The 27,171-nt window shown below is 40.4% G+C and overlaps 2 protein-coding genes across 5 annotated transcripts; one reads left to right on the top strand and one right to left on the bottom strand.

Annotated features, from left to right (window-relative positions):
- Nucleotides 1–710: 710 nt before the first annotated feature.
- Nucleotides 711–26,873, top strand: LOC134615774 (leukocyte elastase inhibitor-like). Of its 4 annotated transcripts, XR_010091342.1 has the most exons (10): nt 711–781; nt 1,168–1,351; nt 12,126–12,263; nt 12,347–12,464; nt 12,564–12,706; nt 12,840–13,007; nt 13,133–13,325; nt 14,309–14,550; nt 24,879–25,003; nt 26,373–26,873. XR_010091342.1 is itself a non-coding variant. In XM_063460413.1 (8 exons), the coding sequence occupies exons 2-8, from the start codon at nt 1,184–1,186 to the stop codon at nt 14,320–14,322; spliced, it is 942 nt and encodes a 313-aa protein (XP_063316483.1). In that variant the 5' UTR covers nt 711–781; nt 1,168–1,183; the 3' UTR covers nt 14,323–16,523. The 4 variants fall into 4 exon arrangements, 3 of the variants coding, with proteins under 3 accessions (XP_063316483.1, XP_063316481.1, XP_063316482.1); XM_063460413.1 differs by lacking the exons at nt 24,879–25,003; nt 26,373–26,873 and having other exon boundaries at nt 14,309–16,523; XM_063460411.1 differs by lacking the exons at nt 14,309–14,550; nt 24,879–25,003; nt 26,373–26,873 and having other exon boundaries at nt 13,133–13,585.
- Nucleotides 19,775–21,085, bottom strand: LOC134646675 (leukocyte elastase inhibitor-like). The gene is made up of 5 exons (XM_063500538.1): nt 20,873–21,085; nt 20,418–20,555; nt 20,217–20,334; nt 19,973–20,115; nt 19,775–19,846 (listed from the first exon to the last, which is right to left on the bottom strand). Exons 1-5 carry the CDS (start codon nt 21,038–21,040, stop codon nt 19,775–19,777), a joined length of 639 nt encoding a protein of 212 aa, XP_063356608.1. The 5' UTR covers nt 21,041–21,085.
- Nucleotides 26,874–27,171: the final 298 nt, after the last annotated feature.

Raw genomic sequence — 27,171 nt, 5'->3', positions numbered from 1 at the left:
ATGGTTATTAAAAAAGGGGGTAAAAGGTAAATGGCTGCAAATAACTTTGTTGTTTGCAAAACTTGTGCGTATGATTTTAAAATTGACAATTTATATTTGCATTTAAGTTATGAAATATGATTCATTAAACATGTTTGTGGTTGTTACAGTAAAAAATATAACTTTTTCCACTCGGATTTTATGTTTTTTTTTGTCTGATTTTAGATTAATTGTGTTAATACAGTATGTCAAAATGAAAACATAACTGTAAATTCAAACACGTGAGGTTGTGGTGAAAAGAATGAAACCAAACAAGGCAAAGTAAATAGTTTTTTAAGGTTAAATGTAGAGGTCAAATCAAAAGTAGTGAAAAATGGCCAATTATACCCTGGACCCCAGAGGATGAAACATTTTTTTTTAAAGTAACACAATAGTTACTTTTCAAGTAATTAATTACTTTTAGAATCTTATAACTCAGCTACTAACTCAGTTACTTATTTGAAGAAGTAACTAGTAACTATAATTAATTACTTTTTCAAAGTAACTTGCCCAACACTGATCATGAGATACAGGTCCTGGACGATGCAACCAAAAAAAAAAAGTTAACAGCAGAGGTCAAATGACTGAATGATTTGGTGTCTAAAGTCGTAGTCAGAGTTTATTCTCAGCTCCACGCAAGAGTGGAAGAACCCCCCCCCCCCCAGTGGCCCTAATCGTCTTCCGTAGGACCGCCCTTCTTCATTCCACCAAACTTAATGCACTAAGGACTGCAGTTACACTCATATCTCACCGTGTAAATCAGGTAGTTCTCTGGATTTGTCCTCGTTTTATTTTATGTGTGTGTGTGTATTTACTTTCCTTTGTCTTCGCGTCTTGCTTTGACTTTCTCGCCCACAGCAAGTAAAGCGTTTTATGTGTGTATCACTTTTGAATAATGTCTTCTTGTGAATAAAGTAGCTTGTAGTCTCATATAAGCGAGCAGAGAGTCGCTGTTGACAAGTGTCTGAAACGGGCTGCGCCGTGTCCGGTGTCTTAGCTTCAGTGGGTGGGGCAGCTCCAGCGGTGGTTTCTGTCTGTATGCGCTCTCCTCAAAACCTTTCGTTTTCTCGATACTTTAATCTAAAGTCTCTTGTTGTGTTTCGGGTATGTAATGCTGTAGCAGTTTAAACGGTTGTTTGCATGTTACAGGAAAACACCATCAGCCATGTCCGCCGTCAGCAGCTCAAACACAGCCTTTGCCTTGGAGCTGTTCCGCACTCTGAGCCAGACAAACCCTGCTGGGAACATCTTTGTCTCTCCTCTGAGCATCAGCTCAGCCCTGGCCATGGTCTACCTGGGAGCTAAAGAAGACACTGCAGCTCAGATGGCTCAGGTCAGCTCACTGTCACTTGTTACCTGCACCACGCTATCAGTTGATCAGCTAGCATGATGCCTGTGCAACTTCATGCCCTCGTTGCATTTTAAAAGCAGTCAGTCTGACCTGTTTCCACAAAACGTCTTGTCAGATGTGGCTGTCTGTGTTTTTCCATACAAAAAAAACAACATTTCTCTTTTGTTTTTTTTGTTTGTTTTTTGTCTTTATAAAAACACACCTTGCTGCCGTCTATAGATAAACTGCATAATCGCTCACCCTCAGTAGGTTTATGAATAAATAAAATTCATCTTTTGGTATTTAGTTAAACGTGTTTGAAAAGCTTGTGGGAAACAAGCTATTTGTGTCTAACATATGAGGCTGGAATGTGTTATAAAAATGGCACGAAAGTCCAAAAACCCCACAAACAGTATAGTTAGTGAGAGCATGATGCTCAGTGAGATCATACATAAAAGCCTGACCATAGGTTAAAGGTTATGATTATTTTTGAAGATATTATTGAAGTTATTAGTGTCATGTTAAAGTTTATGTGTTTAACAACAGAACAAACAACACATTGGTTATTTTTTGAGACTCTTCCCGCATCGCCAGAGGTCAATGGGTCAGTGTTTTTTGTTCATTTATGTTTTTATTTATTTAATTGGCTACAACTGTGGCATGAATGCAGATCTCCATAAGTTGTGGTTCACCATCTAGCTAGCAATACTGGAAAGGAGCAAGCATAAAGGGAGTGATGTTTTTTAAGTGGCAGGTAGTTTCAAAGGCAAGGTTTCTATCAGCTCAACAAACATCAGCAAACACACAAACTGTTTGTGTGTTGCAGTTAAAGGTCCAGCTCCTGAATTTTACAGAGGGAGAAAAGAAAAAGAGCCAACTGTTTTGTTTGTTTTGTTTTGTTTTGATGATATTGTGAAACATGCTGCTAATCAAAATGAGGTAGACGACCTGTGTTATTTAAAGACTACATTACAATGCTCTGCAGTTTAGTGCAGGATAAACAGGTTAGATTGCAGTACAGTGATTAATTTAAAATAAAACATGTCTGACTAGTGCACAGTGGCTGTGGTGCAGAGTATAACAGAGATGAATTTGAAGCTCAGCTGATGATACTTAAATTTAGTAACTGAATTCCACCTTCATGCCTTTTTTTCTCTTTTTTTACTGCCTAGTACAGGGGCATCCAACTTCAGGCCTCAAGGGCCGGTGTCCTGCAGGTTTTAGATGTGTCCTTGATCAAACACAGCTGAATTAATTGGCTAAATTACCTCCTCTATAGGGCTGGGTATCATCACTGATTTCTATAATCTCTCCGATTCACAAGATCCTGATTTAATCCCCGATTCAGTGAAATTTTGCCTCAGACAGTCAAAAATAATATAATTCTGATCATTTATCAGTTCTGAGACTTGTGAGAGTTCATCAGAGGTGTAAGCATCACAGCAGATGGCTTTGTGTCAAAGTAACCGAGGATAAAACACAGAAAAACATGAAGGAGATTTTCCTGATCTGGCTTTTCATAGCAGATAGCCACCTTAAAATATTGTTCAGTAGAACAAAAACGTCCGACAGTGTTGTAAACAAATGTAGACTAGTGCGTAATAATGCAGAAAACAGAGATTTGAGGTGGGGAAACTGTTCTTGAAATACACTGAGAGAGAGACAGAGAGCTGTCCGGGAAGTATGAATTTTATCGTGGTTGAAGCAAAACAGCAAAAGTAAGAGGGAATTAATGACGATGTGAAGCGCAGTTTTGATCTTATTTTGCTGCTGGTTCAGTGAATTTTGGTCAGAGTGACAAAACCTGCAGCTTCAGAATCTGTGAGCCGTCGGCTTTCAGCCCTGACAGCGTGTCCGTGTCCGTGTCGTTGGGTGAGAAAGCCGACATCTCACTGATTCTGATGCGCCAGGTCTGTGCTTGGTGTTTACGTCTTTGTGTGGAATCCGTTTATTCTCGTTTGCTGTTTCAGCTGTTTGGTGGTTGTTGAAATGAAAGCTTTAACCTGAGATTCTGGCGTTTCTGGCAAAATATATTTATATTTAAAAATCGATTCATATTTAATGAATTAATATCCGTTATTCAAGCTAAAATTGATTTTAATCGGAAAATCGATAATTGAAACCCAGCCCTACTCCTCAACATATCTTGAAGTTCTCCAGAGGTAATGAACTAATCATTTGATTCAGGTGTGCTGACCCCGGGTGACATCTAAAACCTGCAGGAGAAATGCCCTTGAGGCCTGGAGGTCCCCACCTCTGGTCTAGTATAAAGACAACATAAACCGTGTACTGCCAGTGCAGCGGATGGAATCCATCAGGACAACTTCTGCTGACATCTTGTTGAATTTAGTTGTGTAAATTCAAAAATAGCAGTAAACCTCAGAGCAGCAGTAGCTCAGATCAGCTGATCACAGCCTGTACATTAAGAAAATCTAAAACTCACAATAGAAATTGTTATGAGTTGTGATTCTTTTCCCCACGCTGAGCCACTGTGACCGATTTTAGGGTTCCCTCATCTTTCTGTATCCCACTTTGCCTCTAAACAGGATAATGAGTAGGGTATGGGACAAAGTCAAACTCTACAATGTAGGCAGCACGAAAACAAAGGTATTTTTTATTTTGCATATTTTATTTTGTTCATCTTCTACTTAACTGATTCAAGCTGAGGACATTTCTTAAAATTAAGATAAAGTTTGTTCCCTTCTTCTAATAATATTTTATTTGTACACTCAATAAACACTTCCATCAAAGCCTCAATAGGCAAGTTGTAGTAACAGTTTTTTAAAGGATATTTCCTTTAAAAAAATGTAGTTAGTTTTCCATTACTAATGTCATTTCAGTTAATTTAAGATTTTATTTCAAAAGTCTCGTTTGTATTTTTATTTTGGTTAACTAAGATGGTTTTGGTGCTAAACCCTGATATATTGCCAGTGCCAAGCAAATGCTTTACACTTGCAGCTTTTCTAGTGTTGATGTTAATGGGCAAGTAAGAACCATTGTAAAACACGTAGTGCCCCTGAGCCTTAACTCTATGGATGTGCAAATAACATTTATCAAACTGGCTTTACACACTAGTGATGGTAAATTCGATTCTTTTTACTGAATCGAGTTTTAATGAGTCACTCACCAAAGTGAATCGGGTTTCTTGAGTCACTGAGTCAGTTGACCAGAGAGTGCAAAAATGTATATTTTCACTCAAACTTAATTTGTTTCTCTTTTAATGTAAATCCTACTGCTAAGATGAATGATTGTAAAAGAAAACAACTATTTTTTTAGAGCAAAAAAGAGCAAAAAAAATTCTAAAGGGAACATTTATTTATTTTTATTTTATTTTATTGGTATTTTCCTTAAATGTGTCAAATATATATTTTCTCATTGAAATGTCCACTGAGCTGTGAGCCAGGTGGCGGTAATGCGCCTTAACATTGGTTGCCAACCAAGAAGAAGAAGCTGTGAGCCAGGAGAGAGGGGCCCCGTTTCTCAATATGCGTACTTGTGCGTACTTGCGTTCTCGTGTACTCGTGATACGTCATCAGTCGGAGACCAAGTACTGTTCCAATTCGAAGTACGCATCAAGCCGAGAACGCGAAAACGTCCCGGATGTGTTCTCGCTCCGCCCGTTTTATCGAGCATGCATCGGTGTGGACTTGGTACAGCTAAATATCCCAGAATGCATTTCGTCCAAAACTCAACAGCGGACTAAGTCTTCTGTCAGAAAGACCGCAGGAGTTGGGTTAACTGTCTTGAACCAAGTTCCACAGAAGAATTGTTTACATCAGAGATTTTGCCAGGCTCAATCCAAATTTGGGGCAGCCATACTTGAACTTATTGTGGTAGGTCAGGGGTCAGCAACCCTGGGCACGCGTGCCAGGGTTAACTGATGGCACGGCCATAGCTGGACAGGCCATCAGGCATACCGGGCATCTTGTCGATGGCCGATTGTGATTTTTAGTTTTTATGGGCCGATGATTTTTTATTTTTAGTAACGGTATAAACAATGAAAGATGGTGGATTGGCATGGATTGGATTGATGCTGGCCGATGTGTAAAAATAACTCAGTTTTTTGGTGGTGGCTATGGCGGAGCTCCCACAGAGGCCAGCAGGTGGATGAGGGAAAGGGGAGGCAGGAGGAGAGACCCGAGGCGGCCGCCGGTCCGAGTGTCAGGTGAACTGAACTTCAGGTAAGAAGTTATGACCTGCAGTCTATCTGGGTCAGATATAAACCAAGTTTAGGTGGAGTTTATTTTCATTGTGCTGACTTTTTACAGTCAGTTACAATAACTCGTACTGCGTACTAGCTAGCATGACGGAGTTTCTAAACTGCTGGGCGGGTGCTATGATGTTCCTGATAGTGAACTTTATTTTATTCATAAGGTTAGTTATTAGAGTTGCCAACCGTCCCGTAAAAAACGGAATCGTCCTGTATTCAGAGAAAATATTACGCGTTTCATATTGAGCCGCAAAATAACACAGTTTGTCACAGACTTCAGCTAGAATGGAAAAAGACACAAAGCTGGAGTTACTCTGTCTTTACACTGCAGCTGTTTCTTCTTCTCTCATTCTCTCCCCTCCCTCTCCTGTTGCTACTTCAATCATGAAACTGATCAATGATCAGCTGATCGGCCTCTCTGACGCAAGTCCTGTCTCTCTAGTTCATTTATTGCCCACTTTGCGCCAGAGAGAGGAAACCAGCGGATGTCATGCTAAACAACAGCAGCACGTTTAAGTGTGATAAGCTGTTATTAGAATTTATTTAATATTAATTTCTTGTATCAGCTGCTGTATGCTGGTGTCACAGCTGTAAAAGCTGCTGGTCATGATATCGGTTTGGATATCTGGTGAAAGGGAAAAGTGAAGATGAAACCAGGAGATGTCCTTACTGAATCATCAGAGCTGTGATGGAGAAACAGGTTTACCTTTTATTTGACATGAATGAGTTGAAGGGAAGTTATGAACTGTCTCTGTGAAACAAATAACACCAGGATCCTTTTCTAAGTAAGCTGGTAACTGTGCAGGGACAGGTCTAGCAAAGCTTTGCCAGGGGGCCAGGTAGGGCATTAACAGGGAAAGGGGGGCACAAAGAAATACTTTTCTTTCTTATTCTCATTTAAAATGTCTAGCTTTTAAAAACTAATTATCTGAATCTTACAACCAAAGTTTTTATCTGATGTAAAATGTATAGAAATCATACATATACCAACAAGACAGTGTACATCACTGTCACAACAGGGTTTGTTTTCATTCCAAGGCTTTATGGCTTTTCCCTGGGCACAACATGCAGTGAATTAATCTGAGAAGGTGCATTAAAAAATAAATGGCCGGGCCAGCGGTGCACATCGCAAATTAGCTCGCATAGACACGTTAGTTGTGCCGCTTCTTAATGACGGTATCTTAGCTAACAACCCAAACTACCAGATTCAACTTGTAATTGGCTAAAATAACTTAGGCTACCAGTGAGAGGGATGTTGCTAGCTGGCAGTTTTTTCAAGCGATATTGAAATTCCCACATTCCAACACTTCAAATGCTTCAGGAGCTCTCCGCTCAGCGCAGCATCAGCACCATGGAAATACACGGATACATCAATAGACTTGAGACAGAATTCACAATGGGTTATCGGGACTTTCAGGTGTATGGACCAATGTTTTCTTTTCTGATCAAACCAGAAAGCTTTAATGAGCAGCTGAATTTGTTTCGCATTACTGGCTGAGTTAATGATAGTTAATGCGACATCGAAATGCAGCTGATTGAACTGAAAACCTCGACTCTGTGGGGGTCAAAGTTTGTAGAACTACGAACCCAGCTGGAATCCATAGCTGTGCGTGTTCATGGAGCTTGCATTTTCACCTGCTGGACATCACTACTTGACAAGGTTAACTGTTTTCAGAACATTGCAGAGGCATTATTGACAGTATTTGGCTCTACATATCTGTGTGAGCAGATTTTCTCTCACACGAAGAGTGTCCTCAGGTAGCTGTCTGAATGCTGGACACTCGTTGACCTGTGTCTCTGAGTGGGAGACCAGAGATCACATTAACATGTGTATCCCTGTATTAACAAACATCCCATATTGGCCCAGTTTATTTCTCTTATCATTGTTGTGAGGAGACCATAAATAGCATTTGCATTTTCTGTTGTACAGTTCATTTGCTGTTCTTGTTATGGTTAAAAAGTCTGTTTTTTTTTTTTTTTTTTTTTTTGTTTCAAAATAGCTGCCAACATCTGCGAACAAATATAATTCTATAAAGTTGTTCTATATAGTGTGTAACTGTTCATTTAGAGCGTTATTACATTATTACTAATGCAATCATATGGCACATTGACTTCTGAGGAAATTTTAGATGGCACTCATCATCAGAAAGGTTGCCTACCCCTGTTGTAGACCAGTGTTTCCCAACTACTGTGCCGATGCACAGTGCCATGAGAGATGATCAGGTGTTACCTTGAAGATTATCTGGTTCCTATGACCGGCGTGAGTAACTTGCCTAAAAATTACGTTGTCTTCCACTAGCGGGCAGTACAACTACCTGCTCTAATTAAATTAGTTGCCAACTGCCAGTAAGCAGAAGAAAACGAAGAAGAAATTACATAATGGTCATGCTGTTAGACGATGCAGCACATAATAGCAACAGAAAAGAAAAAGTAGTCAATCTGACCTGGGCCCTGGAGAAAATTCTCACCCGGATGAAGGCCCTAGCATGAGTAGTGGTCAGAAGAAAGCAAAAAAGTTATACTGGGGACAAACTGAGCTAATTGTTCTATACCTGGTGCACGGGGAAAAATTGTCAATATCCTTTTTATGTTTTATGTTTATGTTTTGTTTTGTTTTTTAATTTATTAAAGTAAGTAAGTAGAGTTTATTTATTAAGCGCTTTTCATAGACAGGCCGTCACAAAGCGCTGTACACAAAGATTAAAATAAACAGAAAGTTAAGTAACAAAATAGACAATATACACATTATAAAAGATTAATAGTGAATTAAAATGTAAAAAGCGTTGATCAACAGAAGGCTTTTTTAAAAAGAAAAGTTTTTAACTGCTTTTTAAAGGATTCCACAGAGTCAACCAAACGTAGTTGTGGTGGTAAACTATTCCACAGCCTTGGTGCCACAAACTGAAAGCCTCTGTCCCCTTTGGTCTTCAGTCGTGTACGGGGAACAACCAACAAACTCTGAGTCTGTGAGCGGAGACAAGGAGCAGCAGTATACAGTGGGATGCAAAAGTTTGGGAAACCTTGTTAATAGTCATTATTTTCCTGTGTAAATTGTTGGTTGTTACAATATAAAATGTCAGTGATATCTGAGAAGTGAAATGAAGTTTATTGGATTTACAGAAAGTGTGCAATAATTGTTTAAACAAAATCAGGCAGGTGCATACATTTGGGCACTGTTGTCATTTTATTGATTGCAAAACCTTTAGAACTAATTATTTAGTTATATTTAGTTATTTAGTTATATAACTCAAATTGGCTTGGTAAGGTCAGTGACCCCTGACCTACATACACAGGTGAATCCAATAATGAGAAAGAGTATTTAAGGGGGTCAATTGTAAGTTTCCCTCCTCTTTTAATTTTCTCTGAAGATTAGCAACATGGGGGGTCTCAAAACAACTCTCAAATGACCTGAAGACAAAGATTGTTCACCATCATGGTTTAGGGGAAGGATACAGAAAGCTGTCTCAGAGATTTAAGCTGTCTGTTTCCACAGTTAGGAACATATTGAGAAAATGGAAGACCACAGGCTCAGTTCAAGTTAAGGCTCGAAGTGGCAGACCAAGAAAAATCTCGGATAGGCAGAAGCGACGAATGGTGAGAAGAGTCAGAGTCAACCCACAGACCAGCACCAAAGACCTACAACATCATCTTGCAGCAGATGGAGTCACTGTGCGTCGTTCAACCATTCGGCGCACTTTACACAAGGAGATGCTGTATGTGAGAGTGATGCAGAGGAAGCCTTTTCTCCGCCCACAGCACAAACAGAGCTGCTTGAGGTATGCTAAAGCACATTTGGACAAGCCAGCTTCATTCTGGAATAAGGTGCTGTGGACTGATGAAACTATAATTGAGTTATTTGGGCATAACAAGGGGCGTTATGCATGGTGGAAAAAGAACACAGCATTCCAAGAAAAACACCTGCTACCTACAGTAAAATATGGTGGTGGTTCCATCATGCTGTGGGGCTGTGTGGCCAGTGCAGGGACTGGGAATCTTGTCAAAGTTGAGGGACACATGGATTCCACTCAGTATCAGCAGATTCTGGAGACCAATGTCCAGGAATCCGTGACAAAGCTGAAGCTGCGCCGGGGCTGGATCTTTCAACAAGACAACGACCCGAAACACTGCTCAGAATCCACTAAGGCATTCATGCAGAGGAACAAGTACAACGTTCTGGAATGGCCATCTCAGTCCCCAGACCTGAATATTATTGAAAATCTGTGGTGTGAGTTAAAGAGAGCTGTCCATGCTGTCCATGAATGAACTAGAGGTGTTTGTAAAGAGGAATGGTCCAAAATACCTTCAACCACAATCCAGACTCTCATTGGAACCTACAGGAGGTGTTTAGAGGCTGTAATTTCTGCAAAAGGTGGATCTACTAAATATTGCTTTCATTTCTTTTTTTTTTGTGGTGCCCAAATTTATGCACCTGCCTGATTTTGTTTAAACAATTATTGCACACTTTCTGGAAATCCAATAAACTTCATTTCACTTCTCAAATATCACTGTGTGTCTCCTATATGGTATATTTAACTGAGATTTTTTATTGTAACAACCAACGATTTATACAGAAAAATAATGACTATTAACAAGGTTGCCCAAACTTTTGCATCCCACTGTATTTTATAAGAAGCTTAGATAAATAATCTGTGGCCTGGCCGTTTAGTGCATTTAGTGTTAAAACAAGAATTTTAAAGCGTATTCTAAAATCAATTGGGAGCCAATGTAAGGAATATGAAATAGGAGTAATGTGAGCACTCTTGCTAGAACGTGTTAGTAGCCTGGCCGCTGCATTTTGTATAGCTTGGAGGCTGGTAAACAGGGCATTACAATCTAAGTGCGATGACACAAGTGCATGAAAAAAATTTTCCAATTCAGCTAAGGAGACCATTTTTCACAGTTTAGAAATGTTCTTTAAATGAAAGAAACAGGAACGAGACAGAGATTTTACATGTGAGTCCAGGCCCAGAGAAGAATCAAATATTACTGTCAGATTTCGAATATTTGAATTAGGAGAAGAACAGAAAGGGGCAATAACCTGACTGATTTTAGAATGTAGTTCAGGAAGAGCTATGATCATGGTCTCCGTCTTGTCCGTGTTTAATACAAGGTAGTTGCTAGAAAGCCAATCAGAAACCTGAGTTAAGTACTGGACTAGGGTGGACAGCTATCCAGCTGATGAGGCTTAAAGGACATATGCATCTGAATGTCATCGGCATAGAAATGATAAAAAATGTCACTAAACGATTGAATAATGCCAGCTAAAGGAAGCATGTAAAAAGAAAATAATAACGGACCCAAAACTGAACCCTGTGGAACTCCGCAGGTTAGGGGGGCAATGTTAGAGGTAAACCTGTCAGTCCTAGAAAAGGTCCTATCTGATAAGTAGGAGGAAAACCAGTCTAAGGCAGATCCAGATATACCAGCCAAAACCTTCAGCCTGTTCAGTAGGATTTTGTGGTCAATGGTATAGAAGGTTGCTCTAAGATCAAGAAAAATGATCACAGAACAATTTCCTGCATCAGAAGCCATTAACAAATCATTATAGACCCTTAAGAGAGCGGTCTCAGTGGAGTACTGCTTTAGAAAGCCAGAGTGAAAAGGGTCAAAAATCTGTAATCTGCACAGTAAGGTCCTGAACTGTTTTTCTACAGTTTTTCCAATAATTTACTTATGAATGTCAATTTTGAAATAGGCCGATAATTACTAGCAGAGCTAGCATCTGGATTCTGTGTTTTTAAAAGTGGAATTACCTCAGCATGTTTTAATAGGATGGAACACAACCTTGCCTCAGTGAACTGTTGATGATGGATAACAATGTGGGACCAATGATGGTGAGAGTACCAGACAGGACAGAGGGAGGCAATATATCTAAAGAACACAATGAGAATTTTATTTTACCTATTACTGTAATTAAGCCATTGAGTGCGCCTAATAAGACCTTGGGAAGGAGACTCTGAGTTGACAGATACATTAAAAGAAACTGACTTATGGTCGCTAAAAACAATGTCATTTAAGTTCAAGTGGTCAGGGAAACACCATAGGTGAAGACCAAGTCCAGAGTATGCCCAGCAGTGTGAGTAGGACCTGATACATGCCTAACCCCCTAACCCCTAACCCTATTTATTTTTTTCCTAACGTGAAATATGTGCCATGGCTCATATTTCACGTTCATTTATGTTCTACACACTGGTGTAGAACACATGTCTTACAAGTTGCAAATAGTAAGGCACAAACATGGCAAACTAGCAACAGTTAAACTAAACAATAGAAACGTCCTTTATTCCTAATACCGCTGGATGTAATCATCGCAGGAGATTATGGCCACTGCTATTAACTTTGATACCATGTTGGTAGGATTATTTGGTACTGAGGCATAACCTTAACATGTACAAACCATTATACCCATTATCATACAGTAAACCTTCCAAAAGGAATAACATTTTTTTTTTTTTTTTTTTTGCTGAAAGAATAAAGTTGTCCAGTTTCTGCCTTTGGACCATAAACTGTTACATTAGGGACGCTCAGTGTCACGTCCTTTCAGTCTTTGTCTTCAATGCCACACAGGCCCTCTCATTCAGCTCAGGTGAAGGCGTCCATGCAGACTTCCAGAAACTGAACGCTGACATCAACTCACCATCTGCATCCTACATCCTGAAACTAGCCAACCGTCTTTATGGTGAAAACACTGCCCACTTCCTCCCAGTGAGTGTCCTCATCAATTATTCTCTTCATAAAGTTCTTCATTACAAAGACTGGATTAATAAACAGATGTCTGCTCTCTGCAGGACTTCCTTGAAGCCACACAGAAGTACTACCAGGCAGACCTGAAGGCTGTGGACTTCATCGGAGCTCCAGAGGCGTGCAGAGCAGAGATCAACAGCTGGGTCGAGCAGCAGACAGAAAGTGAGAATGTGCATCTTCCACAGCCTGAACAGCAGAGAATCATTTTAGCATCCTCTGTGGATTATAATGAAATATTGTTGTTTCTGTATTTCCTGTCAGATAAGATAAAAGACCTTCTGAAGCCAGGAACAGTCGACAAAGATACCAGACTGGCTCTGGTCAATGCTGTCTACTTCAAGGGCAACTGGAAGAACCCATTTGATGAGGCAAACACCAAAGAGATGCCCTTTAAAATCAAAAAGGTAAAAATTTAACTGAAGGTTACAAAATCTGGACACAAAGTCTGAATACAGGAAACTGTAAAATTTTTAAGGTAAGCACCATCAGAAGCTTTATGATAACATGATCTGGTCGCCTGGTTTTCCTGTGTGTCAGAATGAGACCGTACCAGTCCAGATGATGTACCAGGAGAAGAAGCTTCCCTACAACTACATTCCTGACCATGATTTGCAGATCCTGGAGCTGCCCTATGTGGGTGAGGAGCTCAGCATGTTCATTCTGCTGCCTAAGGAGTCCTCAGACGGCTCAGACCCTCTGCTGAAGGTACACAGCCTAGAAACAAGTTCCTGTAAAGAGAAGCCACAAAAACTCTTCTTCTGATTTCATGTATAAAATGAATTTAAATATGAGCAAAAGAAATATGACAAAATGTATTAACTGTGTTCCAGCTGGAGAAGGAGCTAACACAGGAGAGGCTGAATGAATGGACCAACAGCAAAAACATGAGCACCCGTTCAGAAGTTTTCCTTCACCTGCCAAAGTTCAAGCTGGAGGAAGACTATGAGCTGAATGATCCTCTGGCTAAACTGGGTATGAAGGACGTGTTCTGTGAAGGAAGCGCTGACCTGTCTGGCATGAACGGTAAGGGGAGGCTCTTCCTGTCTACAGTGGCCCACAAGGCCTTTGTGGAGGTGAACGAGGAGGGCACGGAGGCCGCTGCAGCCACATGTGCTGTGGTCACTAACTGTTATATACCGGACACACACTTCAGAGCAGATCACCCCTTCCTCTTCTTCATCAGACACAATGAGACCAAGTCCATCCTGTTTTTTGGCAGATTCTCATCTCCTCAGTAGACAGAAGCAGCAGAGGAAGATGATGTTGCAATTCAAATAAATAAACCACTGAAATAAAGTAAATGGAGTTTTGTGTTGTGATGTTTTGCTAATTAGAAAACTATTTTTCATTTTAAAAATTCATAATTTTTTTTCTATTTTTAATAAAATAGATGATACTTGTATAGAAGCACAAGTTCTAGCAGACACTACCATAGGCACTAATGATGGTGCATTAATCTCTATGGTACTCTCAGCTCGCTCTGGAAAGGCCCCAGCAATGCTGAAAGGTAAAGTATATACAAGTGCTAGAGCAACATGTTTTTCAGGGAAGGCCTTGTTTGTTACAGTACACTAAACCGCATACTGCAGCTATTACAACAGAAATTAAAAATGAGCAGCTAGAATCCAAGATCAGACAAAAATCTATAAGCTGCTCTCATCACATCCTTACAGACTGTTGTTAACAAGTGTTTTATTCTGTGAGCCTCAGCTGCCTGGATTCTTTTCTGTAGTCTGTCCATTCACCATCCTGACCTCCAGCGACCCTAGAGGCTTCTCGCAGGTTCTCTTTTTTCCTCCCCTTGCCTATGTTGACCTTCCAGCTGTATGCTTTCTGTCTCTGTTCAGCTGATTTTCTCTTCTTTACATGACTACCGCTTTCCCATGCTGTCAATATCAATACTGTCATTACTGTAGTCCAGTCATTTTCTTGCCTGCCTTTTTTGAACCAGTGAGCCTCCGTGTTGCATGGTTTAAATCTGTGCTCTCCGTTGTTTTCCCTTTCAGAGTCTCTTTCCTGAAACCCAACTCCTCCCCATCTCCACCTTAGACACCTAAGTGAGCACTTTATTCAAAGCCCAGTCTTCATCTTCACCACCACAATCTTCGAGACTCTGGGGGATACTGGGTAGAATGAACATGCTGAGCTTTTTTACCCACATAGGGCAGCACCAGCATCTGCATATCTTGGTCATGGATTGCAGTTGAAAGCCGGCTTCTCCTTCTTCTACATAATCTGGACTGGACAGGTGACTAATGATGTAATTTATATCTGTAGTGTGTGCTACAGCCCTGCAGGCCTGAGCATCATTTAAGAAATGTTGATACTGAACAGCAGAAGCAGTTCAGTTAATCAGATATCAGTAAAGTCTGTGAAGCTCAGTTGTTAAACAGAGATATGGAGAAATGGTGTTGAACGCCGTCTTTAATACAGACCCTTTCCAAAAAATTAGAATATAATTGAAAAGTTTATTTTCATAATTCCATTCAAAACATTGAACTTCCATAGATTATAGATTCAAGGCCCAGAACTTACACGTTTTCAAGTATTTCGTTTTTTTATTTGTACATAATTTGGGCTTCCAGCTCATAAAACTCACACCTTTGTCTTCCCAGAGCTTGGGATTACCTTTTTGACTCCAATATCAACGAAGCGCACAGCGTTCCTGCTTTCAGGAACAGTTGGAATTTTTAAGATTGCGCAAACCATTCAGTCATTTAAAGACCTGTGGTCCGGTGCATCCTTCGTGGAACACCATATCCAACACTTCATAGCGCAGCCCAGTTTCCAACAATGGTGGCAGCCACTTAGTTTTAATATTGCTCTTATTACTCTTTCCGGGTCACAAAATAAACTTTTAAGATATTTTCAGGCAACAATGTAGCTGTGTAAACTTCAAATATCTGCTCGGTTTATCAAGACATCCCATATTTGCAGAAGTGCTCTGATGCTTTCGGAGATGTCTATTACCCATCAGCTAGCCAGTGTTCTGGGAATCCATCCTACCTGACAAACCATCCTACCCGTTGTTTCTGCGCATGCGCACAACATGAAATTAAGTGGCGAACCATCCTGCCTTTGTGAATATGTGCTACAAGCATACTGGCTCATTAGAGCCAGCGAGAACACCTCACGCTCGGCACGTCGTTTTCGACCCCGCGGTCTTTCGCTATGACTATGGGTTATAAAGTGTTGACTACAGCAGCCTTTGTTTCCTCCACTTTGACTTAAGCCAAGGTAAGTGTACCCCCCCACCCCCGTTAGTGTTGGACGTCACTTTTTTCCACGTCTCGTTTTAATTAAACTATTAAGAATTGACAGTACACTGTTTTCGCTGCCTCTGCCTTTGCTAGCGAGAGACAGAGAGAGGAGTTTAAACACTGCTCCAAACAGAACTTTATTGTTTCGGAGACGGCGAAAACAGTGTACAGTCGAGTCTTAATAGTCTTAACAATTTAATTACAACTGGGCTAGAAAAACAAGTCCAGCATTAACTGCAGCCTCGTCCTCTCGTCTCTCTGTATGCTGCACTGCATATAGCAGTGATCACAATCAAGTTCACTTTGATTTGACTTGAAAACCAGCTGTATTCCGTTTGGCTTCTTCTAGTGGTATGCATGGCAAACTACACTTACTGGGCGTTTTATTCCCTCTAGTGGTATGAATGGCAAACTACACTCATGGTGCAATATGAAAGGTAAACTCATGGCGCGTTAGGCTCCCTCTAGTGGTGTGAAAGGCAAACTACACTCATTGGCAGTAGCATAGGCACGTTTAAAATTTCTTCAGAAATTTTCGCTCTCTGTTGTTATCTTGTTGTATCTCTGTTGTGGCCAGTGCTATCCTCTATGCTGTTGCATGCTGGGGCAGCAGGTTGAGTTTCACAGATGCCAACAGACAAAATAAACTGAACTACAAGGCCAGTAATGTCTTAAGGTAATGTCTGAGAGGAGAGGCAAATGTTGTCCAAGATGAGGACAATCATGGATAATACCTCCCACCCACTCCATGACGTAGTGGCTAGTCACAGGAGCACGTTCACTGAGAGACTGAGTTTACCAAAAAGCACCACTGAACGACACAGGAAGTCATTCCTGCCTGTGGCCATCTCCCTGTTCAAGTCCTCCATCTAACACACTGTAAATACTGCAATAGTTACACCCTTTTTACAAACGCTCTTTTCTACTCTGTAATATTCTTGTTAATTTTCTTAATGTTTATTTATTAAACATTAATAAATAAACATTTATTAATGTGTGTGAGACTTTAATGTGTGTGAGACTTTAAGTCATCAAACTGTAAATTATAAATTTTAATCTATAATTCAATTATTCAATTATTGATCCCTTTACCCCTAGTCCTAAAGTGTAGATTTATTTTCTTACTCTTCTTATATTTATTGTTTGTTTACTTGCCCTGCTGTAACAGGAGCCTCGTCGTCTCGTCTCTCTATATACTGGACTGTATGTAGCGGAGAAGACAAAGTTTACGATGGCTGTGTCCCAATTCAGGGTATGCACGCTTGAAGTACGCATATCAAGTGCGAATACGTCACCGCCACGCGACGACGGCTGTCCCAATTCAAAGTGTGCTTCAAATGCATACTCCAAATGCGCCGTCGATTTCCCCAAATATCAAGCGTGGTCCGGTGCACGCTTCGTGGTCCCATATATCCCACAATTCATAGCGCAGCGGTGGGTGTGGATAATTTTGCAGCAAAATACGGCAGAAGAAAGCGGCCGAAAGAGTGAACTGGCAAAAGTAAGTACTGAATATTATGTCACTTATTTATGTGCGAATGTTTAATAATGAAGAACATGAAAACATTACTGTTGGCCACATGTCGGCAAAGTTATGTGACATTAGTGATGTTTGCACTTTCACTTGGTTTTAAAGCCTTTACTCCTATATATATATATATATATATATAGTCGACCTTAATCTTACAGAGAATGTGATGATTTCATGGATAATTAAAGTCAGTCATATATCCACAAACACAACAAGCTGAAAGTCAGTGATGCTGCTCGGTTTGCAGTCCTGAATATCACGGCACAAGCAGGATTCACTGCACTGTTAATGTTAGCTATGTTATATTGCTGCCTCTGTTCGGTGGTGTCGAGCCAGACGGACTTTAACGTGTGTTTGAACGAGCTGACGGTTCACTCGTTAAGCTGAAAGAAAGATGCTTTAATCACAGGAGTCACACATGTGTCCACTGTACCATCTGGGAACTCTTCTTGTTTAGCACTCGTAATAACACAAAGACTAAATCCTCCTTCTCTTGTCCTGTTTTGTAGCAGTGTATACACCTGAGACTGTCACCTGTCTGTCTGTCCTGCACTCTCTCTCTTTTTCTTTCTCTCTGATTGTGTAATGTAAAAGTATGAACATGTATTTATAAGTTACACTTGTGTTTGAATCCTGCAGCTTATCACACATTTGATTTCCATGTGTGACAACTGCAAGTGTCCAGAGTGAGGACAGACTGAGGGAGCCACTGCTGCACATCATCTGTGAGGCTTTGCACCCCTGATGATCCACCAGGACAAACTCAGCAGTGTGTGAGGAAGAGGAGGAAGAAGAGCCAGCAGCAGCTGACAGATGGAGAGAATAGACAGACTGTTCCCTGTTTGTGAAGGACTGCTAGAAAAGTTTAAAATAGCTAATTGTCTGTCCTGAATCAGTCTTATTAGGTAATGTTCAAATAATTTTATCATTCCAGTGTTTTCAGTGTGGGAGAAAGTACTCAGGGCCTTCAAGTTACACACTATGAAAGGCAGAAACAAGTTTAATGTTCAGAAACCTAAAGTATGTATCAGCAGCAGAATGGAGCTAAAAATAAATGTTTGTTTCAGTTCTATGAAGCTTTGAGTATTTTGGATTAGTAGTACTGCTGTGTTTGTTGCATCATATTGCTGTAATTGTTTATATGCTTTATATATTCTGAGGTAAGTTGATCTATAGTGTTACATCATATTCTATAAGGATGTTATGTGTTTGTTTACTTTCTGCCCAATTTGACCCATTTAGCAGAAGTCAGCCTGTTTAAGGCTCTGATATCTATTCTGTATGACTTAAAGCAGTTATGACATGGTCTGATTTTCTCACCCAATAAAGGAATATTTAATATATCAGTCTACTCTTCATTCTATCAGAAACAGTTTTCACAGCTCGTACATTTTCCTTTTTACACATATATGTAAGCATTGAGCCAAATTTAGTAATGCCAACATATTAGACGAACAATATTTGTCTCTTATATATAATACATCTATATATACACTGTCAAAGATACTTGTCTTTGAGTGAAGATTTAAGGTGATAGGAAATATAAATAACTGCAACTTTAATCTTTGACCCAGAGTTCAAGCTCACTGCTGTAATATATATTTATTTATATATATATATATATATATATATATATATATATATATATATATATATATATATATATATATATGTGTGTGTGTGTGTATATACCATAATAATCTGACAATACATATAATATTGGCCATATTATATTTACATTACCACAGTGAGATGATTTTAGTCTCATGAACAACATTAGCTGATTGTTATTTACTAACTAATCTTGAAATGACTGTTCAGTACAGAAATGAAGCCCAACAATCATGTTTTACAGTCCTGTGGTCTCAGCCTCAGATACTCAACTAATCAAAGTGATATCATGACAAAAATGAATGACCAACAGAACATTTTTTTCTCCTTCATTTCTGTCAAACAAAGCTGTATGACACGTTTCTCGCGGTTAGTATCATGGTTGCTAGGCAACCTGAACAGCGCGACGAAGGCTAGACCGTCCCATTTCACAAGCCTCTCACTTCCGCACTTCCCGTACTTATAGTACGCACCGTCCGTAGTACGCGTAGTGCGCGTACTTCAAGCGTGCATACCCTGAATTGGGACACAACCTTTGACTTCAGCAGCGAGCAGGCGCACCGAGGGCTCTCACTTTTCTGGTATAGAATTTCGAAAAACAGATCGGTGCAAATTATAAGTCTGTATCATAATATCTGGGGTCTTCGTGTTTGTTGGTTTGTTTTTATTTTGTTTTATTTTGCGAGTTGGCTATTAGATGCTCTTCCAGCCAGCCAGAGAATCCCCCGCAGCCCCGTCCTCTCCTCCCTTTGCCGCAAGCAGCAGGCGCACGTCGCAAACGGAGGGCGCCCTTACTCCAAGCAAATGGGCGATAGAAAACCGATCGGTCCCTATGCCATCCCCAAAATGCGCTGGCATGATTTCTGGGCAGCATGAGTACGATCAATTTTTTTTTTTTTTTTTTTTGCCGATGCCCGTGATACCGCCCATGTCGCCCATATCAAAAACCGCTACTGGCTGGAATGTTTGGGTGGAAAAAAGAGTGTGATCTATAGCTCTTAGTAACAAACAACAGAGATGACTGTTTAGATTTTTGTTTAGATTATTTTAGGTTATTCTGATTTTGGGCTTTAGGAATGTGAGACGGAAAGGTTAAGAAGCTTATTCCTCTGGTACATCATCTGGACTGGTACGGTCTCTTTCTGACACACAGGAAATCCAGGCGACCAGATCATGTTATTTTAAAGCTTCTGATGGTGCTTACCTTAAACATTTTACAGCCTCCTGTATTTGTGTCCAGATTTTGTAACCTTCAGTTAAATTTCTACCTGTTTGACTTTAAAGGGCATCTCTTTGGTGTTTGCCTCATCAAATGGGTTCCTCCAGTTGCCCTTGAAGTAGACAGCATTAACCAGAGCCAGACTGGTTTCTGCGTTGACTGTTCCTGGCTTCAGAAGGTCTTTTATCTTATCTGACAGGAAATACAGAAACACAACAATATTTCATTATAATCCACAGAGGATGCTAAAATGATTCTCTGCTGTTCAGGCTGTGGAAGATGCACATTCTCACTTTCTGTCTGCTGCTCGACCCAGCTGTTGATCTCTGCTCTGCACGCCTCTGGAGCTCCGATGAAGTCCACAGCCTTCAGGTCTGCCTGGTAGTACTTCTGTGTGGCTTCAAGGAAGTCCTGCAGAGAGCAGACATCTGTTTATTAATCCAGTCTTTGTAATGAAGAACTTTATGAAGACAATCATTGATGTGGACACTCACTGGGAGGAAGTGGGCAGTGTTTTCTCCATAAAGACGGTTGGCTAGTTTCAGGATGTAGGATGCAGATGATGAGTTGATGTCAGCGTTCAGTTTCTGGAAGTCTGCATGGACGCCTTCACCTGAGCTGAATGAGAGGGCCTGTGTGGCATTGAAGACAAAGACTGAAAGGATGTCAAACTGAGCCTGAGCGACCCTGATGTAACAAAAACTGCTGACGTCCCACTGGGAACATCTTGGGGGTTAGGTGATTTGGCTACAAAGAAATATAAGATTTTCAAACACATTTAATGAAACTCCAAACGTTGACTTTTGTTCAGTTTGTCTGTAAACAGCACTCTACTAGCAAAAAGGTTCCGATTTTTTTAAAAGATAAAAACAAAACGTAAAAAAGAAATTATTTCTTCTGTATGGAAAACTGATGGCGTGGTGCAGGTAACAAGTGACAGTGAGCTGACCTGAGCCATCTGAGCTGCAGTGTTTCCTTTAGCTCCCAGGTAGACCATGGCCAGGGCTGAGCTGATGCTCAGAGGAGAGACAAAGATGTTTCCAGCAGGGTTTGTCTGGCTCAGAGTGCGGAACAGCTCCAAGGCAAAGGCTGTGTTTGAGCTGCTGACGGCGGACATGGCTGATTGTGTTTTCCTGTAACATGCAAACAACCGTTTAAACTGCTACAGCATTACATACCGGAAACACAACAGGAGATATTAGATTAAAGCATCGAGAAAAAGTGACTTTTTCAGGAGAGCGCATACAGACAGAAACCACTGCCGGAGCCTACCCACCCACGAAAGCTAAGACACCGGATATGGTGCAGCCCGTTTCAGGAACTTGTCAGCAACGACTCTCTGCTTGCTTATATGAGACTACAAGCTACTAAAACGAAGACAAATCCAGCGGACTACCTCATTTACACGGTGAGGCACGAGTCTAACTGCAGTCTTTTGTTGGGTGTAAATATGGTTGGTGGAATGAAGGAGGGCGGTCCTACAGAAGAGGATTAGGGCCACTGGGTGGAAAAAAAGTGAGCACGTTTTCTTTTTCATAATTTTTCAGTCATGACTTACACTATGCTCAGAGGTCCACAACACAAAATAAAAAGTGACTGAATGCTTCCAAAAACATTAAAACAGAGACAACGACACTTTATAGATTCATAAGGGAGAATTCCACAAGCTGGTTCTCATTCTGGAGCTTGCTGTGGTCTACTCTTGGTGTTGTGTGATGCCTCTCTCACCCAGATGTTCTTCTTCTTGCTTGAAGCTAGGAAACCTACTGAAGTGACTTCTTAAATATTTTCAACTTGAATTATTAAGAGATGAAAATGTCACAATAAAAAAATGACTAGAATCATTTAATAACTGTAAAACAGCCAAAGATTCCCCTTTCCATGAAAGAACAGCAGCACACACAGCTGCATACAGTGTAGGAGTGACAGAGTTTTTAGAGTGTCAGCAGATGGCGATAGAGAGCTTGTGAGAGGGCCCGGCCTGACTGTGGAACTGTAATCTTTTCGGCCCCACAGACTTCTGTAGAAGTGGAACTCTTTGCAACCATAGGTAATGCTGATTGCTGGCCATTATAAAGAATGCAGGTTTAGGAAACCTGGACTGCACTGGCTTCTCTTTTCAGACATCTGTATCCATGTCCATATTTTATCACGTCTGTATTTCAGCAAATGTTTTTTTTTTTTTTTTTTTGGTTTTTAACAGCTCCAAGATAAAAGCTGCATTTGAGCTACATAGAGGACATTGCTGGTGTTGTTTTTCTATTACAAGCACACAACCTTTTAACCCTCTCAGGCTCAAATTAAGTTTTTGTTGCTAATGCACAACCAAGTCCTGCAATGGTACTTCTGAGTAAAAAAAACTCATAAAATATGTATGTGGGGTAATCAGGTTGTTAGTTTTTAACTGTTGCAAATCGGCAACGCCTGCCTCGAGAGGGTTAAACTGGTGTATACATATCATGAAACACAGGTTTTATGTTTGTTTCCCTAGTTTAGTTTGAAACAACCCTATAAACGAAATGCCTTCCATTCCTGTAGCACTGAAACTTTGTTTCATTTTTTAACTTTTAAGAACACACTTAACCATCAGTAGTGGACTGAAATAACACTTAAAGCCTGGACTGTGACTCCACTTAGTTTAAACTAACAGCTGTGTATAGTTATCTAGGCTAACCTTTTCTTTTTATGTGACTGTTACCATATCAGATTTTCTCTACTTAAGTATTGTTGCAATATAACTCACTCTAATATTGAGTATAGAAATGTGGAAAAAGCACAGTAGATCTGTTAGTCAAATTCATCTTTTACCTCATTATTCAGGCATGCTGCAGGACGGGCCCACAAGTGGTTCTCTGCTCTCTGATTATTTAAGACCTTGCACGTGACAAGAATTTTATATTAAATTCTGAATTTAATGGAGCCAATAAAGATAAGCCAGTAAGGGTGAGATATGCTCTCTCTTTCTAGTCCCTGTCCTCACTCTTGCTGCAGCATTATGGGTTAACTGAAGGAGTTTTGGACAGCCTAATAACAATGAATTACAGTAGTCAAGCGTATAAGTCATAAATGTATTAACTAGTTTTTGAGCATCGCTCTGAGACAGGTTGTTTCTACTTTTAGAGATATAGCACAAATGGAAGAAAGCAGTCCTACATATTTACCTCAGTTTAATTAAAGAAAATTAATTTAATCAATTAGTTTAATTAATTGAAGGACCTGCCTTAATCACTCCAAGATTTCTCACTGTCACTGGCCAAGGTAATGCTGCGTAAGAATCTGGTTAGGCACAATATTTTTCTGACCAAGAACAATAACCTTAGTTTTATCAGAATATTGAAGCAGGAAATTAGAGGTCATTAAGGTCTTTATATCTGTAAGACATTCATGCAGTTTGATATGTGTGTGTGTGTGTGTGTGTGTGTGTGTGTGTGTGTGTGTAGGTGTGTGTGTGTGTAGGTGTGTGTAGGTGTGTGTGTGTGTGTGTGTGTGTGTGTGTGTGTAGGTGTGTGCGTGTGTGTGTGTGTGTGTGTGTGGCTTCATGGATAGATAAAGTTGGTTATCATCTGCATAGCAGTGAAATTGTTTGCTATGCTCTTCTGATGATACTGTCTAGGGGAACCATGTATAGTGTAAACAGAATTGGTCCTAGCAGTGAACCCTGTGGAACTCCATAATTAACCTTAGTGTGTGAAGAGGACTCCATGTAAATGACCAAATTAGAGTCTATTAGATAGATATGATTCAAACCACTGCAGTGCAGTATCTGTAATCCCTGCATCACTGTAAAGAAGGATTCCCATACTAGTATTATTTGTAATATAACTTATACAGCACTTTAGGAGCACCTTTGTACTTTATTAAAAGCATTTTAACTAGCACTTTATTTAGCATCGGACTTTAAGCATAGATTTGCACATAATAACATCTGCACACAAGAGGTTAAATTATTCATTGAATATTTATTTAGTATTTTAATCATTAGCAGGTAGCCTGTTGTTCCAGGTCTTGCACAGCTGCTCCGCATCAAGAAGTGTGGTGGTTATCTGTGAGGAGGAAAGAATTGTTACTGGGAGGAAATAAGGTCTAATATTAAGGAAAACTTAATTTGTGTGCAAAGTCTAAAGGTAGATGTTGGTGTGAAGAAGTTGCTGTTGAGATGTGATTACTCACTTGTTTTTGCTGTGTCCTCTCCAGGGTATTTGGGTAAATGTTTTCCCAGGGGTCCGGACACCATTTAAAGGTTCCGGGAAAGGCCATGGGTTAAGGGAGTGTGGAGAATCTGAGTTTTTATAATAATTGTTAAGGTGTAAGGGTAAAATATAATATTATAATATTCAATCATTTGAAAGTTGTCAAATGTGTGTATATATTTATTTATTAAAATGGTGTATTGTAGAATGTTGGTGGAAGGTTAGAATTTGGAAAACTCACCTAACAGTAAAATAATGGTTCGATCTTTAACGGCTGAGAGTATTTAAGGCTGCCAGTTATCGTTGGATTAGATTAGATTAGATAAAACTTTATTAATCCCTCGGGTGGGTTCCTCCAGGAAATTCTGTTTCTAGTAGCACAGCACCGACAGAAGTTGCAAAAGAATGTAAGCAGAAATAGAAATATACCATATATACATATATATATAACAACAGAGACATATATAAAAATTGGACAGGAGATTGATTGTTCATGCTGTGAGAAGGCTTGCTATGCCAGTGATTGTCATGGCCTTAGAGCTATGTTCCACCATGTCAGGTCTTCCTCACTGTAAATCCAGCCGCAAAAGGCCGCCTTGTTACAAGCACGCTATAATGTCTGTAATAAAATATTATGATCAACAGTACTGAATAGCGCCAAATCAATGACAGTTGCCTCAGGGTGCTTTACATTGTATGGTAAAGACCCTACAAGAAAACAGAGGAAACCCTATTACTCATATGACCCCTTCTCCCCTTTAATAGGAAGAAACTCCAGCTCAACCGGGCTCAGGAAGGTGCAGTGATCTGCTGCAACTGACTGGGAGTGAGTGGAAGAAGATGGGACAAAGACAGGCTGTGGAAGAGACCAGAGTGCTCTATAAACACAGGTAGTAATACAGAGGCACTTTTGTTGCACCCCCACCCCCCCACCCCCCCACCCCCACCCCCCAGGGTTCACTTGAGGTCGGGTGATGCAAGAGCTTGCTGGTTTTTAAGGCGACAGTTTGCCACAAATATAAATAAAATCCCGACCATCCAGATAGGCCCAGTCGCAGCGACGCCATTCTTTCTTTCATTCAACCCACGTTTTTTTGTGATTTTAATTCCCACGAGCGCAAAGTCCCCAAGGCGTGTAAGTTATTTACTCTTGCGCCCTTCTTTATTTGTCCCCAAATAGATAGCATTGTATCTTTCAGCTGCAGGTTTAGACCGCCCCCATCACCCAAACGTGGGGGATTATGTGCGTGTGTCTGCCCTGATAACAGATCGCACACGTGAGTTCTAGGTTTAATTAAACTACTTTTTATGGGTTGTGGGGATGTCTCGGCATTCAGTTATGCTGGCACATGTGTTCTTAAAGCAATTCTTTGTCTTGCGTGAATGAGCGGAAGCGTTTTGTTTTCACCCTTGTCACAGCAACCCTCGACAAAGCCTGAAATCACGCACTGGCTTTTTGTATTTACATCTAGCCAGAAAAAGTGTTACAAATTGTGTTTCTGTTTCTAACAGTGTTTCACTAGTCATTTTGTTTAAAAAACGGCGCACATTGGGATTTCTTCTGTATGAGAAAATTCATGACTGTTCATAAGATTTTTAACCAGGCTTCATTTCACGGATCTATGGGGCTTCTCAACACTAGCCGATTCATCATTTTATTTAAATATCTGAACTTTGGGAATAGTGATCCAAGAGCTTGCTGGTTTTTAACGAGCCAGTTTGCCACAAATATAAATAAAAGGCCGACCATCAAGATAGTCCCAGTCGCAGCGACGCCTTTCTTTCTTTTTTTCAACCCATGGTTTATGTGATTTTAATTCCCACGAGCGCAAAAGTCCCCAAGGTGCATAGTTACTTAGTTATTTACTGTTGCGCCCTTCTTTTTGTCTTAAGTATCCAGCAACAGGCAGACCCTTAGGCCTATCTTGGCCAGTCACACCGGAGCTCAGCAACTGCGTGCTCCACCATCATTGTTTTAAACTTGCACAGCAAGGTGATGCCCTGCAGATGTATCGACCTAGACTTATCGGCCCCCTCTATTGTTTTTGGAAACACTCGGTCCTATATGAAGCGTTCCTCAGAGCCCTCAGAGTCCCATGCCATTTTCGCGTCAGGACCCGCTGCGGAGCACACCATTTTCTAGGGAACAACCTGATCGCTCGTCAGTGGTGTTATGATCCAATGTTGTCAGTGTTTGTTTTATGTGCGACTCCTCCCACCAGAGGATGGCTGTGGGTTTTTTTCCCCCTTTTCTCTTAGGAGGTGGACCTGGGCGTGCCTGCTGAGTAGTTGGGTGGAGTCTCTTCCTGTCCTTGGATTGGATAATTGGCTGATCACCTCCAGTATTTAACTACGAGATGACAGCCACTTGCCCCCCTCTCTACTAGCCTCCACCATCCAACAAATAGCATGTGTTTTTGAGTCGTTGTTTCATAGAGTGTCTTTGCCCATTGATTTGCAAGTATAACTGTGTGTGTGTGTGTGTGTGTGTCTGGTGTTAGTATCTTAATTTTGTAAATAGCTGTAAATAGATTTGTAAAGTAGCAATTGTGTATTTTGTTCACCTTGTATATATTCTTCACTGCAGCAGCCTAGTAGGTGTGAGAAGCCATTTTTGTTGATTGAGTTTTCTCCTGTTTTTCATTTAGAAAGTTAGGTAAGTGAATTGTCTTTTGTTTGGTTTTCATTTGTGTAGGAAAGCATAGGGACTATTAGGGAGTTTTGTTTGTTATTTTTGGCACTGCTCACTGCTGAAGGAAATAAATGGCTGCTTAGCACTTTAAAAGATACTACTGTTTGTGTTCTTGCTTTGGTGGAGCGGGAGTGGGCCAATTTCTTGTTGCGTTCAATACACGCCTAGACAAAGAACGTAACATAAATCGGGGGCTCGTCCCACCTTTTTTTTCGTTGGGTTGACTTGGAGTGTGGGCTCTTTCGTTCTTTGTTCTTTATTCGTTGCCGTTGTCGCTGGTGGGTTACCTGTGTTCTTGGTTAGCTCTACTTTTCTGGTTGGCAGTTTTTTCTTGTGTGGGAGGGTATGTGTTAGTATGGAATTTAA

This window comes from Pelmatolapia mariae, linkage group LG17 (assembly GCF_036321145.2).
Source record: "Pelmatolapia mariae isolate MD_Pm_ZW linkage group LG17, Pm_UMD_F_2, whole genome shotgun sequence".
In the NCBI taxonomy this organism is placed as follows: Eukaryota; Metazoa; Chordata; class Actinopteri; order Cichliformes; family Cichlidae; genus Pelmatolapia; species Pelmatolapia mariae.
The sequence above is the reverse complement of the archived record's forward strand: the minus strand, read 5'-3'. Positions and strand labels throughout refer to the sequence as shown.

Excerpts from the sequence above, each read along its gene's own strand:
- LOC134646675 (XM_063500538.1), bottom strand. The coding sequence starts at position 21,040 with ATGTCCGCCGTCAGCAGCTCAAACACAGCCTTTGCCTTGGAGCTGTTC. Across the intron at positions 20,116-20,216 it reads GGTCGAGCAGCAGACAGAAA|ATAAGATAAAAGACCTTCTG; the intron begins GTGAGAATGTGC and ends ATTTCCTGTCAG. Across the intron at positions 19,847-19,972 it reads TGCCCTTTAAAGTCAAACAG|AAAGAGACCGTACCAGTCCA; the intron begins GTAGAAATTTAA and ends CCTGTGTGTCAG.
- LOC134615774 (XM_063460411.1), top strand. The coding sequence starts at position 1,184 with ATGTCCGCCGTCAGCAGCTCAAACACAGCCTTTGCCTTGGAGCTGTTC. Across the intron at positions 1,352-12,125 it reads CTGCAGCTCAGATGGCTCAG|GCCCTCTCATTCAGCTCAGG; the intron begins GTCAGCTCACTG and ends AATGCCACACAG. Across the intron at positions 12,465-12,563 it reads GGTCGAGCAGCAGACAGAAA|ATAAGATAAAAGACCTTCTG; the intron begins GTGAGAATGTGC and ends ATTTCCTGTCAG.